This window comes from Poromitra crassiceps (genome assembly GCF_964638095.1).
Source record: "Poromitra crassiceps genome assembly, chromosome: 28".
NCBI classification, from domain to species: Eukaryota; Metazoa; Chordata; class Actinopteri; order Beryciformes; family Melamphaidae; genus Poromitra; species Poromitra crassiceps.
Genome location: NC_139651.1, coordinates 5482524 through 5495023, shown reverse-complemented (window position 1 = coordinate 5495023; position 12500 = coordinate 5482524). Strand labels below are relative to the sequence as shown.

The 12500-nt window shown below is 47.0% G+C and overlaps 1 protein-coding gene across 1 annotated transcript in view; it reads left to right on the top strand.

Moving 5' to 3' along the window:
* Positions 1-12500, top strand: part of minar1 (membrane integral NOTCH2 associated receptor 1) — a gene marked incomplete at its 3' end in the record, with an annotated part of 29964 nt that overhangs the window by 1290 nt on the left and 16174 nt on the right. The window contains exon 2 of the mRNA XM_083662265.1: positions 394-1926. Within this exon, the coding sequence (XP_083518391.1) occupies positions 394-1926 (1533 nt within the window). The remainder of the gene's footprint in view (positions 1-393; positions 1927-12500) is intronic.

Below are 12500 nucleotides of genomic sequence, written 5' to 3'. Positions count from 1 at the left end.
AAATTAACAGCATCGTTTTAACTGTAGCAAAAACAACAACACACACTCAGTCGACAAATTACTTCCTGGTAATTGATGTGTACACTATGACATATAGGTTGTGTCTGTAATGCAAGGAAGCTTAATATCATCTAGTTACCTAACTAGATGATTGTTTAATTAGGCATCTCATTTTAATATACAGTAGGTGATTACAAAATAACTGGTTTCAGACAGCCTAATTACAACTTCTTACCTAGAAATGCCACCTGTATAGCTCGTTCACTTGAGAATCAGACAGGCCCCATTTATATGGAGCAAATTGCTTCAAGTCAAGTTTTTGTGATACTGTATAGTTTTAATAACTAGGGGTGTCATTTCCGTGTGTGTCTCTGTAACGTGTTCCTGCTCTAGGTCATCACCACTGAAGCCAAGCAAGGCGGCAAGGCCAGCGATGGCTACCACCACCACCACCACCACCGGAGGGAGCTCCACAAGCCTGCCACCTTCTTCAACCACAGCTTCGAGCTGCCCTACAACAACCCGTACTACGAGCCGGCTCTGAACTCCCCCATCCAGGAGAGGCGGCGGGCCAAGCACGAGAGCCTGGACGACCTGCAGGCGTCCACCTACTTTGGTCCCACCACCGTCTCGGAGTGCGTCAGCAGTCGGAAGCACGGCGGCAAAGCGGGGAGGCAGCCGTCTTGGCCGGTGAAGAGCCTCAGTCTCAACGCGGAGGAGGGCCCTCCGGATTTCGAGAGGTCGTTTCTGAATCTGAACAGCAAGCCGCCGAAAGAGAACCACCGCCATAACATCAGCGGCGTCATCAGCAACGCCAGTGAGCAGCACTTTCAGAGCCCTAAGGAGAAAGCGATGGCCTCTCCCTCGGGCTTTGCGAAGAAAACAAACGGATTAAAAAACAAGGACGAGGCGTCGATGGCGTGCGGTCCCGTGGGGATGGACAAGAGAGAGGTGGCGAAAAGATTTCGGGACAAAAATATGCACAGCTCCTCTTTTCAGGACAGCTCCTCTAGTGTCGGCACTCAGACAGAGCAGGGGGAGCAGAAGAAAGCGAAGGAGTACGCCGCTAAGTACGCGGAAAGAGAAAGACACGCCTTCAAGCACTCCGACGAGGACTCTGAGATGGTCAGCGTCAGCGACGACATAAGCGACATATTTCGTTTTCTCGACGACATGAGTGTCTGCGACTCTCTGGTGGGCGTCATCCAGTCGTCGTGCTACAACAGCAACGGCTCCCTCTCTCAGGTAACGGTGAAGTCGGACGGCGACAGCTCCCCCGAGCGCAACACCATCAAGCTCGCCAAGTCCAAGCTGGACCGCCTCTTCACGTCGCTGGAGAGCACCGACGACGAGCTCAAGTCCAGCGTCTGCAAGCTGGTGATGAGGATCGGCGAGATCGAGAAGAAGCTGGAGTCTCTGTCGGGCGTGCGAGGCGAGATCTCCCAGGTGCTCTCCAAACTCAACCGGCTGGACGAGAAGATCCAGGAGCCGGAGCCCAGCGGGCGACACGGGGAGACGGCGTCGGCCTCGGGGTCCAACGCCACGCCCGTCCACCTCCAGCCGCCGCACGCCGACCCCGCCCTGTCGCCCCACGTGTTCCAGTGCCACACCACCGGCCACAACGTCAAGGTGGACAGCGCCGGCTCCGGGGAGTGGTGCTGCTCGGACGGCAGCAACAGCGAGAGCCTCCGGGTGAAGGCGCTGAAGAAGAGCATGTTCACGCGGAGGTCGTCCCGCTCGCTCAACGAGGACAGCAGCGTCGCCGCGCCGGGGTCAAAGGTCACCGAGTCAAAGGTCGCCAGCATCACCAGCTCCCCTCGGGACTGGAGGACGGTGTCGTACTCCTCCCATCCTGGAGACGAGGGCAAAGACAAGGACAGAGACAGAGACAGAGACGGCAAGGACAGACACCGGAAAGCCAAAGAGGTAAGGACACTGAGGTTTATTCAGAGAAAGCTTTTATTTATTATTAATATTAGTATTATGATTTTACCCGCCGCCACCCGCCCTCTTCGGAGGACAACTTTATTTCGTGATCACACATCTTTCCCAGAGTTCCTGGCTCAGAATGGACCTTTGGGTGGTGACTACGCACAACAGTAAGCATGATCGGACCAGTATGATCGGACCGATCATATTCAGTCATTTCAATGTACAAATGTGAGACTTTAACTTGAAATTGATATAGTAAAAAAAAAATGCTTCATTTTGATTTGGTGTGTAGTCAGAGTTGTCCTCATCTCAAATATATCAGGGTGGGTAGGGGGAGTGGCTGCAACGGAGGGGGCGGGGCTAGGGAAAAGGGGCCATAACTACGGATAGGAAGGTTGTAGAGAGTCAGGATTCGAGGGGTGGCTAGGGGGAGTGGCTAGGTGTATCTGGATGGTGGGAGGGGGTGTGGTCAGGAAAGGGGCCGGGCTAGGGAAAAGGGGCCGTAGCTAAGGATAGGAAGGTCACAGAGAGTCAGGGCTCGAGGGGTGGGTAGGGGGTGTGGTCAGGAAAGGGGGTGGGGCTAGGGGAAAGCACCCATAGCTAGGGATAGGAAGGTCGGAGTCGGGATTCGAGGGGTGGGTAGGGGGAGTGGCTGGGGGGATCAGGTGGGTGGGTCAGGGTTCTGATCCAACTCACAAAATGTGCATATCATAGCAGACTGGAGTATAGACCCTTCTCACGGGGGCCATTTTGTGTCAAAAAGGCAGGGTAAACACAGGTGCAAGCAAAACACTAATGAGGGTTTCAAACTTCATTAGTGTTTTGTTTGCACCTGTGTTTATTCTGCCTTTTTGACACAAAATGGCCCCCATGAAAAGGGTCTATTGGCCTTGGCGGAGGTCTGCACCGTGCTCCGTGTGCACTTGTAGTTTTGTCCTGTTTCCATGCAGACTGTCATACTGTATAGTATCAGGTGTTATTGAAGGTCCTGCTAGAGATATAACCTGGAGGATTAAACTGGCTCTTTGTAAATATGCTATAGCTGCTTCCATCCTCAAACAGCAGCACAGCGGCGTTGTGCAAAAGAGACTCGCCTCGACAGCAGATTCTGGTGTTATATAGCCGGGCCACAGATGTGGGAGGAGCTAAATGAATAGAGCCTCATCCCAACGAGAGCAGGGATTAATCCTGTCAGATTAGGAAGAGGAGGAATGGTGCCACGCTGCCTCCGGGTGTCACTGTTCAGGCACATCTCCAGGTTAGGATGCAGGTGGTTTGGAACCTGTCAAAGAGGTCAAACCTCGAGCTGTTTCAGGGAGACGGGAGACATCATGCATCCAAATAGGAATTGTGAACGATTAGATACAGCTCTTACTGAGAAGATTAGACGACGACGACAATGGCATTCTTTGTGTGTGAATCTAGTAGGGCTGTGGCGATTCACTTATCTCCCGATTCAATACTATCACGATTCTTGGGTGCCGATTCGATTTATATTGCGATTCTTAAGTATTGCGATTCTACGATTATTGCGATTCGATATTACGATTTATTGCGATTTTTGTTTATTTTTTTCTTTTCTTTTTTCAGTTTGTTTGCTTTTTTACACTAGATTAGAACATGGGAAAAGTTGAATCATACACTAGAGACTGTATATTATATATCATGAGTAGGGCTGGGCGATATAGTTAAAAACAGGGGCGGACTGGGATCATAATTCAGGCCGGGCATTAGATACCAAGCAGGCCAGGGTGATATGGGCCAACGCGCGTGAAATTTGGGCCGTTTGAAGCCAGATTTGGGCCGTTTGAAGTCCAATTTTACAATGAGATGCACCCACTTTAACCCTGAAGTGTAATTATTACTTCAGACTAACTAATAAAGTAATAAAACCACTAGTAAACCAGTAGGCGGCGCCTGGTCTGCTGTTCAGTGAGTGGCCTGACTGCAAGCACCCAAAAAAAAAAAAAAAACTTTTTTTTATTTTTTTAAATTTGCGATTATCGATTCTGGAATAAAAGATCGATCCAAAAAATCGTGACATTAAAAATCGCGATACTTAGGTGAATCGATTTTTTCCCCCACCCCTAGAATCTAGTAATACCAAGAAAGCAGCAAGGCAGGTGGTTTGTGAATGCCTGTTTGGGTCACACCACACACGGTGGGGGGAAACAATATGACAGTGTCACCTAGAAACCTGCAATCCCAAGTACTCGCGAGGAGGAAAACCCTCTGGTGAGGAGGAAGATGATCTCACTCCAGAGAGAGTCCATTGACTCCACATTCCTATTTCCAGGCCTTATGAGTGGCAGCCATTCTCTGGTCTACATTGTATTAATACCACCCCCCCCCCCCCCCCCCCCCCGCTCCCCTCCCCTCAATGGTACTTGACAGGCTTTTACAGCAGCCTTGCTGAAATGTCAGTCTGCCTCAGCAGGTGTTCAACAGACCGCTCATTTCCCACTGACCTTTCTCCGGGAAGCCAAACGGAGCGGACGGGAATAAATGGGTCTTGACCCTGAGCTGTCTCTTTCTGCGGCCCTTTGCTGCGTAAGCACATCTCTCATCATCATCATCGCGTGCGAGCGGCCGCCCCTAACATGTCAGCTCCATGTCAGAAGAAGACCTAACATGTCAGCTCCATGTAAAAAGAAGACCTACCTGGTCATCATCTATCTCCTTCTAACATCACCGGCTCTGTATCGCTTAACCTGTCCTCCTCTCTGCACGCGCCCGACTTTGAACAGTCTCACCTGTAGTAGCTGTGCAGTGTGCACTTGGGACTTGCTTCCTTTCAGTCCAGATTTAAAGTACCCCGACGCTGCCCGGTGTCGGTAAAGGATCTACTCGGCTTACAGATTCGGCTCGCCCTATACAGGAAGTGCTTGGCTCGCGGTCCACAACGGGGTCTAACCCATGGGTCTAACTCTAACTCATAACCCTAAACCCTAACCCGGATTCATATTTTTTATGTCTATCGTCCGATAATTCGTCCGATAACGTCAGTCGTTTAGCGTTAGCTTGTTAGCTAATCAGAAGCCGTCGGGCCATTTTGCACCACGTTAATCCCACCGCGTCACGTGCCCGACGTACAGCCAATCAAAATGCCCGCACGAGCTGAAGTCGGATCCGAGCAGAAATTGCACCGACACACCGGTCTGTTTTCACATAAACCATCTGGGAACGAGTCGCTCGGGGGAAACCGTTTCAAAGGGCGGGGCACTTAAAAAAAAAAGCCTGGCAGGTGATTGGACGAACCATCGGCCTATCACGTCTATCACAGTCTCGCTCTCGCTGGCGTCGCACCTAAAGCCCGCCCGTAGCTGCCTCATAGGATTCAAACCGATAGAGCTCAGCAGTCATGTGACGTTTCTTGCCCCAGAAGTGAATTCCCCATTCATTTTCTCCATAGACATTTCAAGAAAAAAATCCGTATATAACGAGTTCTAAGGCTTGAACCAAACCAACCAGTCTTCCAGAGAATCGTGAGTGACCAAAAAACATTTCACTTTCAGCAAAAACAAAATATAAAAGCGGGGGGGGGGGGGGGTAAATCTTATTTTCAATCTTTTTTTCCTGCATTTTTTTTAAACGTAAAAGTACATTCATCTGGAGCTGCAACAGAAAATTGTCCCACCTCCTCCTAATGGAGACTTGTCCTATTTTCCCACAATAGCTTCTGGTGTATGGTCACTGCTGGTCACCGGCAGGAAATCTCCTCCACTCTCGCAAGTGACAAATCAAAGCGTAATCGCTGTCTCCTGAACGGCAGACAGAGTGAGCGCTCTTCCAGCAGACAGAGACGCCTTGTTGATGAGAGAGGTCAGAGAGGAGAATGGCCAGACCGGTTGGAGCTGACAGAAAGGCTTCAGCAAACTCAGAGAACCTCTTCACACCTGCGGAGAGAGCAGGAAACGCACAACAAAGTCGAACGTTGAGGTGGATGTCACTTTGATAGGCGATTGACATTGAGCTGAAAGCCGATACCTACCCAGTAGGCTGCGGTCGAGCCAGCCTCTCCACTCTGACAAACACACGGTCAAACCAGCCCCCACATTGTTTGCAGTATGCGGATATTGGAACTGATTTCAAAATAAAAGCAACGTTCCGGTGAATATGATAGGACGCGAACGTGATTTCACACACATTCAGTAAATCCGTGACAGTATTTCATTTTGGAACTCGACCTTCGTTTTTATGTCAAGTACAGTACACACACCCGTAAAGTTTCATGATTGCGTCTTGCAATGGTTTTGACGCTATCGCGCTGACAAAATCTGTCCACTGACATAATAAACACACACACACACGAGGTGAAAACAAAGCTCATATTACATTTTAGAGAAATTCCATGTCAGAACGTCCTGAAATTGGTGGTAAAAAAAACAGGTTGAGAAGCTCTGGCCTAGAGCAGCTTCATTCACAGCCATGAAACACGCGGGGCATGGTGCTCCAGTATCAGTCGAGTCACGTCGTCGGTGGCTACTGAGCGACCAGGGACGAGGATAGCATCCTTTTAGAACAGTGCCGTGGCCCCACATTTGCTCCAAGCAAACTCAGCAAATAACTAGCGATCGGCCCGTTTCCTCGATTAGACCACGTCCAAGACGAGAGTCGGCTATGTGTGGGGACCTCATTTCTCTCCTCGTTATTTCATCAGCTTCAAATCGCCGCTTATTATTTGCCAGAGCCAAGAGGTGAGTAAAACCCCTCAGACGGTTAAAGGAAGTTTAAACACATTAAGATGTCCTCAACCTCAATCACATGCCATCATTACTTACTCTCACACTTAGGCAGGGAGGATTCCTCCATCATCTCTGTCTCTCTCTCTGTGTGGCTCTCAGCAGCGCGTCTCTCTTTCACTCTCCTCCTTACCCATCGGTGGAGCGTTGCCAAGATGGAGGGCAGCCAGACTCTTGTTCTATCTCTGTCCCTATGTTCCCATTTCCCCTTTCCCACGATGCCCGCCCGTTACACAGAGCCAGAGCCGTTGCCTATATGACGTTTGACTACAAACTAGACTCCCGTAGTTTTTCGTTTAATTGGAATCTTTCTCGTTGAGATGCTTTGAAACCGTGAGCATTATTCAACACAAACCGCGGTGCTAACTTTTAATACTAAGTGGCTGTTGTCTTGCACTGCTGTGGCACCCGTGTGTGCAGTTTAATGAGATATAGCCGCAGAGCCGGTGAAGGTCAGCTTTGCAGGACAGTGGTCTTTGAAGCTCACACAGCCTGGTGCACAGCTGAAGCTCAGACAGCCTGGTGCACAGCTGAAGCTCAGACAGCCTGGTGCACAGCTGAAGCTCACACAGCCTGGTGCACAACTGACAGCCTGGTGCACAACTGACAGCCTGGTGCACAGCTGAAGCTCAGACAGCCTGGTGCACAGCTGAAGCTCACACAGCCTGGTGCACAGCTGAAGCTCACATAGCCTGGTGCACAACTGACAGCCTGGTGCACAACTGACAGCCTGGTGCACAACTGACAGCCTGGTGCACAGCTGAAGCTCACACAGCCTGGTGCACAACTGAAGCTCACACAGCCTGGTGCACAGCTGAAGCTCACACAGCCTGGTGCATATCTGGAGCCAATGGCTACCTGTGCATGCGCACACTATTCTGCATACTGGCTCTTATTCAGGATAAGTTGTTTGTATGCACTTTTAATCACTCTCCAATATCCCAGGATTCATGCACCCACCAATTATACTCCGTTAGAAGTATTCTATAATCTGTGTATGATGCACAGTATATTGTTAACTTCATATTGTGATAGTCATGGCCTGCATACGTTCAGGTTTTATGGCAATATTCAAAAATATTCTGCTCATGTATTTACAGGGATAGTACTGTAGTGATGATGGCTTTGTAAAGTAACGGTAAACCACCATCACTGGAGGTGTAGGCTACTACTTGGAGGTTAACAGTGTTGCTTTGGGATCCCATTCGAGAGCTAAAAAATAAAACCAATCCAAAAACACATTTTTCCTGCAAGTGATGATATGTAGAAAGTCAGTAAGCACACTGACTCAGTGTGGCAGCAGGGTGGCCGTATGGCTAGACTGACCGTCCCATGGAGGAGAGGTCACAGGTTCAAAGCAAGCAACTGTCATCTGTCACGTTGAAGTGTCCTTCAGCAAGGCACCACCTCTCTTTTTTAATTTCTGTTTCCACTCCCCTTCCTCCCTCTCCTCCAATTCTTCTTAAGAGTGTGTGTGTGTGTGTGTGTGTGTGTGCGTGTGTATGTGTGTTTGCATGCGTGCATGTGTGTGTGTGTGTGTGCGTGCGTGTCTGCGCATGTCTGTCTGCGCATGTCTGTGTGTGCGTGCGTGTGTGTCTGTGTGTGTATGTGTGTGCATGTGTGTGTGTGTGTGTGCATGTGTGTGTGTGTGTGTGTGTGTGTGTGTGTGTGTGTGTGTGCATGTGTGTGTGTGTGTGCATGTGTGTGTGTGTGTGCATGTGTGTGTGTGCGTGTGTGTGTGTGTGTGTGTGTGTGTGTGTGTGCGCGCGTGCGTGCGTGTATGTGTGCGTGTGTGTGTGTGTGTGCATGTGTGTGTGTGTGTGCGTGTGTGTATGCGTGCGTGTGTGTGTGTGTGTGCGTGTGTGTGTGTGTGTGGGTGGGCTGTCAGTCAGATGGCAGTCTGAGCAAAGCTTTCCTCCACATCTCTCAGTGAGAGATTTCAGAAGGCAACAGGGAAGCTGTCATCCCGCTCCTCAGTCTTGCGGCAAAGCGAGTCAATGGCTTTTTAATACGATGGCGTCGTTGCCTCATCAGGCGGGCTAATGGCGTTCATGTTGTTTTCTCACACCTTTTCAGCCTCCTCTCCTGACCCTCATCGTGGGGTGATGGGAGAAGGAGAGACGGTGAAAATAGAAACCTTCCAGGATAAAGATGGTTGGGACTCAGGTGCCACAGCAGCATCTCACCAGCTGTGTCACCACCACCAAGATGATCCTGCTATTTCAGTCCGTTCCGTTCACACTCAGAGGTCGTCTCAGACTTCGCACCGCTTAGTCACGCGCCTTTGACGTTTGACGTCGTCAACGCTCCCCGGAGCCTAGAGCGTTTCATGGAATGCACCACACGCGGGGAACGTTCAAAAGCACTCCGCAGATGTGGGTTCAGGCAACGGACGAGCACACCGTCGGCGTGCTCGACCGTTCTGCTCTAGAATCCCCAAACTACAGGTTTGGGGATTCTAGAGCAGAACACAAGACGCTTGTTCAGATGTGCGTTTACTGCGGTGGTTAAATCGCCGATCGTGTCTGCCTGGGCTGGGCTATCAGCTAAATTCTAACTTTGCTGAATGGATAGAACGGGGGATTTACCCCACCCTGACCACGCCCCCAGCCAGGCTGAGCCAGCTAACCCAGCGTCTATGACGAGACATCGCCTCAACCTATATCAGTGATGGCTGTCAGAAAGTACAGCTATTTAACACTTTATTTTTATTTTATTTGTATTTTATTTTAACACCACTTATAGCACATTCATTTGATCAACAAAAGGCACAAAAGAGCAGTCATTTCCTTCCTTGGTTTGAAGCTTGGTGCAGGAGCGGATGGCTGTGTGTTTAAATAATGCCCAGCGTTCCCAGTTGGGTGGAATGTTGTTGGAACAAATTCTCTGAACGAAGCTCCAGGGTGGGTTTGGAAACGTACCAAGAAACCTTCATCTCAACAAGGTCTCAGTCTGATTGGTTTGGGCCGAACCCGAATACAATTGCTGCTGTGCTCTCATACGGCCAAAAAAACAATCCAAACCAAGCGAAAAACCACTCCAGGATTTGAAATAAGTGCTGCAGAAACACCCGTTCTTAAATCTGTCTTAAAAACACGGCTGGTGTCATTTAGAGTTGTAGAGCATTTTACTTCTGTTTACGTCATATTTACTTCATCCATTTTGCAATGCCTGCCATAGGTAATTTGATTTTTTTTAACAACGCGATGGTGTCAAACCTAGCTTGAAATGAGCTGCTGTTCCTGCTAACAATGGAGACATGGATGTGACAATAAATAGAATTTGTGAAGGCGACATGTTTTTGAGGGATTATTTCCTGGAGGAGACAAGACTTCCATATCTGTGGAGGTGATTGACAGGAAGCGGAGCGTAATGTCATGCACATATTAAAATGCACATTGTGAGAAAAAACAACAAAACAGGAACTGACAAAACCCAAGCAGGCTTCGTATTAACGGTGATGAATTATCTCGCTCTGTGGAAGTTGTTTTTCAGACTAGACGAGAGTTGAAGAGCAGCAAATGTCTTCTTCTGAAGGGAGGAAAACATGTTGACTGTGTGCAGACAGACACCAGCAGCAGCAGGAGGAATTGAAAGGAGAGAGAGGAGAACATAGAGCAGTGTTTGTTTCACAAACTTTCTTCCGGGCGCCCAATTTTTAATTAACAGGCAAACCATCGCCGACCCGATTCACAATAGGCCTTATCTGTAAATCGTGAGGGGAGCGAATTTATGAATAAATGAACGTTCCTGAACATTTTTACTGCCAGCGCTGCATCACTTCTGTTATCTTGAATCGGTAAACCAGCCATATTTCGAAGAGATATACGTTTGGTAAATCATAACTCTGTTTTATGCATCTTATTGAAAACATATACATGTCAAATACTTTATAAATGAGACCAAATGAATGCATTTAGGCGAATTAACATTTTGTCTCTCATTGTCTTTATTTCCTCTCAGTAAAACAATATACACATTTTAAACAAAAGACGAGGTGGACGAAATTTCTATTTGGCGATCCAAATAGAGAGCCAAAGTCGACGTCACTTCCTGCTTCAGCATGCGCACCAAGAGATTTCATCCGCCATTTATATTCACATAGACATTTCATAAAACGCTTATAAAAAATAGTTTTACTTGGTCAAACCAAACGATTCAGTTATATTTAGAAAGAGGAGGGACCATAGAACATTTCACTCGGACCAAAACGTTTCTTTCGATGTTTTTTTTGAGTGAAATGTTCTTAGGTCTCTCCTGATTCTAAATATAGCTGAACCGTTTGGTTTCACCAAGTAAAACTATTTTTATAAGCATTTTACGAAATATGGGAAAATAAATGGTGGATGAAATCTTGGTGCGTATGCCTAATCCGGAAGTGGGCATGCCTTTGGCTCTCTATAAAATCCCCTGCGACCCAGCTGTGGGTCCCGACCCAGTCTTTGAGGAACACCTGCCTAGATGCTTGCCACAAATTTAGAAAAAAAAAAACACTTTACGGTATTTGGAAACACAACAAGAACCTCTCAACAAGTGTGATTGGTTTGGTCCAAACTCAAGTGTAATTGTTGTGTTCTCATTTGCCCAAACTCGAGGAGGAAACCACTCCAGGATTTAAAAATAACTCTCCACTCTATTTTCTCTAAAACAACACAAGGTGTGGAAAAAACCATTGGACAAACATCACACCTCTGAGCTCAAAGCCAGGCCAACCATACCTCTTCACAGCTCCACTAGCACTTCCTCTTTGCTTTTCTTCATTTTGACAGTATGCCTCTGCCCGCCACCGCCGTGGCTGGGTACGTTTTTCAGGTTGTCCGTCCCGCCATCCCATTCTCGTTAATGCAATATCTCAGGAACGCCTTGAGGGTATTTCTTCAAATTTGATACAAACGTACATTTGAACTCAAGGACGGACTGCCATTTTTTGCATGCAGTAGAAATGTATTATTTTTCAATCTACTTGGATATCTCTGCAAACCCGTCTCGGAATTATGGAGGACCAGGAGAGTCTTACGCTAATGAATAGAGTGTCCCCTTAATAATTATCCAATCATACAATTAAAAAGAGTAATTTCAAAATGGATTCACAAATGACGTATTAATACATCATTAAAAAGTCGTATTTGGAAAAGGAACTTCAAAAACATCCATTAAACAGTGTATTTCAAAATGGAATTACGAATACATCATTTAAAACATCATTTAATACATTGTTTCCTTATTCCTATTCAAAATAACCATTTGGAATTGTATTTGAAGTCACTATATTAAATCCCTGATTCGAAATAACGATTGGAAATGCCATTTACCCATTGCATGACACTTTTGGCCTTAGCCTAGAAAAACTGTGTAAAACAATGCAAATTAGACATGTACTTTAATTTTAAATTTGACATACCTTGTAGGCCCTGGAGAGTCTTAAGCTAATGAATAGAGTGTTCCTTTAATAATTATCTAATCGTACAATTAAAATGAGTAATTTCAAAAAGAATTCACAAATGACGTATTAATACATCATTAAAAAGTCGTATTTGGAAAAGGAACTTCAAAAACATCCATTAAACAGTGTATTTCAAAATGGAATTACGAATACATCATTTAAAACATCATTTAAACAGTGTATTTCAAAATGGAATTACGAATACATCATTTAAAACATCATTTAATACATCATTTCCTTATTCCTATTCGAAATAACCATTTGTAATTGTATTTGAAGTCACTGTTTCAAAACTAATTAAAAAAAACGTTTGGAAAACCATTTCGTTTTAACATGACACTTTTTGCTCTTTGTCCCCAGCCAAACAGTGTCAATCGTGAATT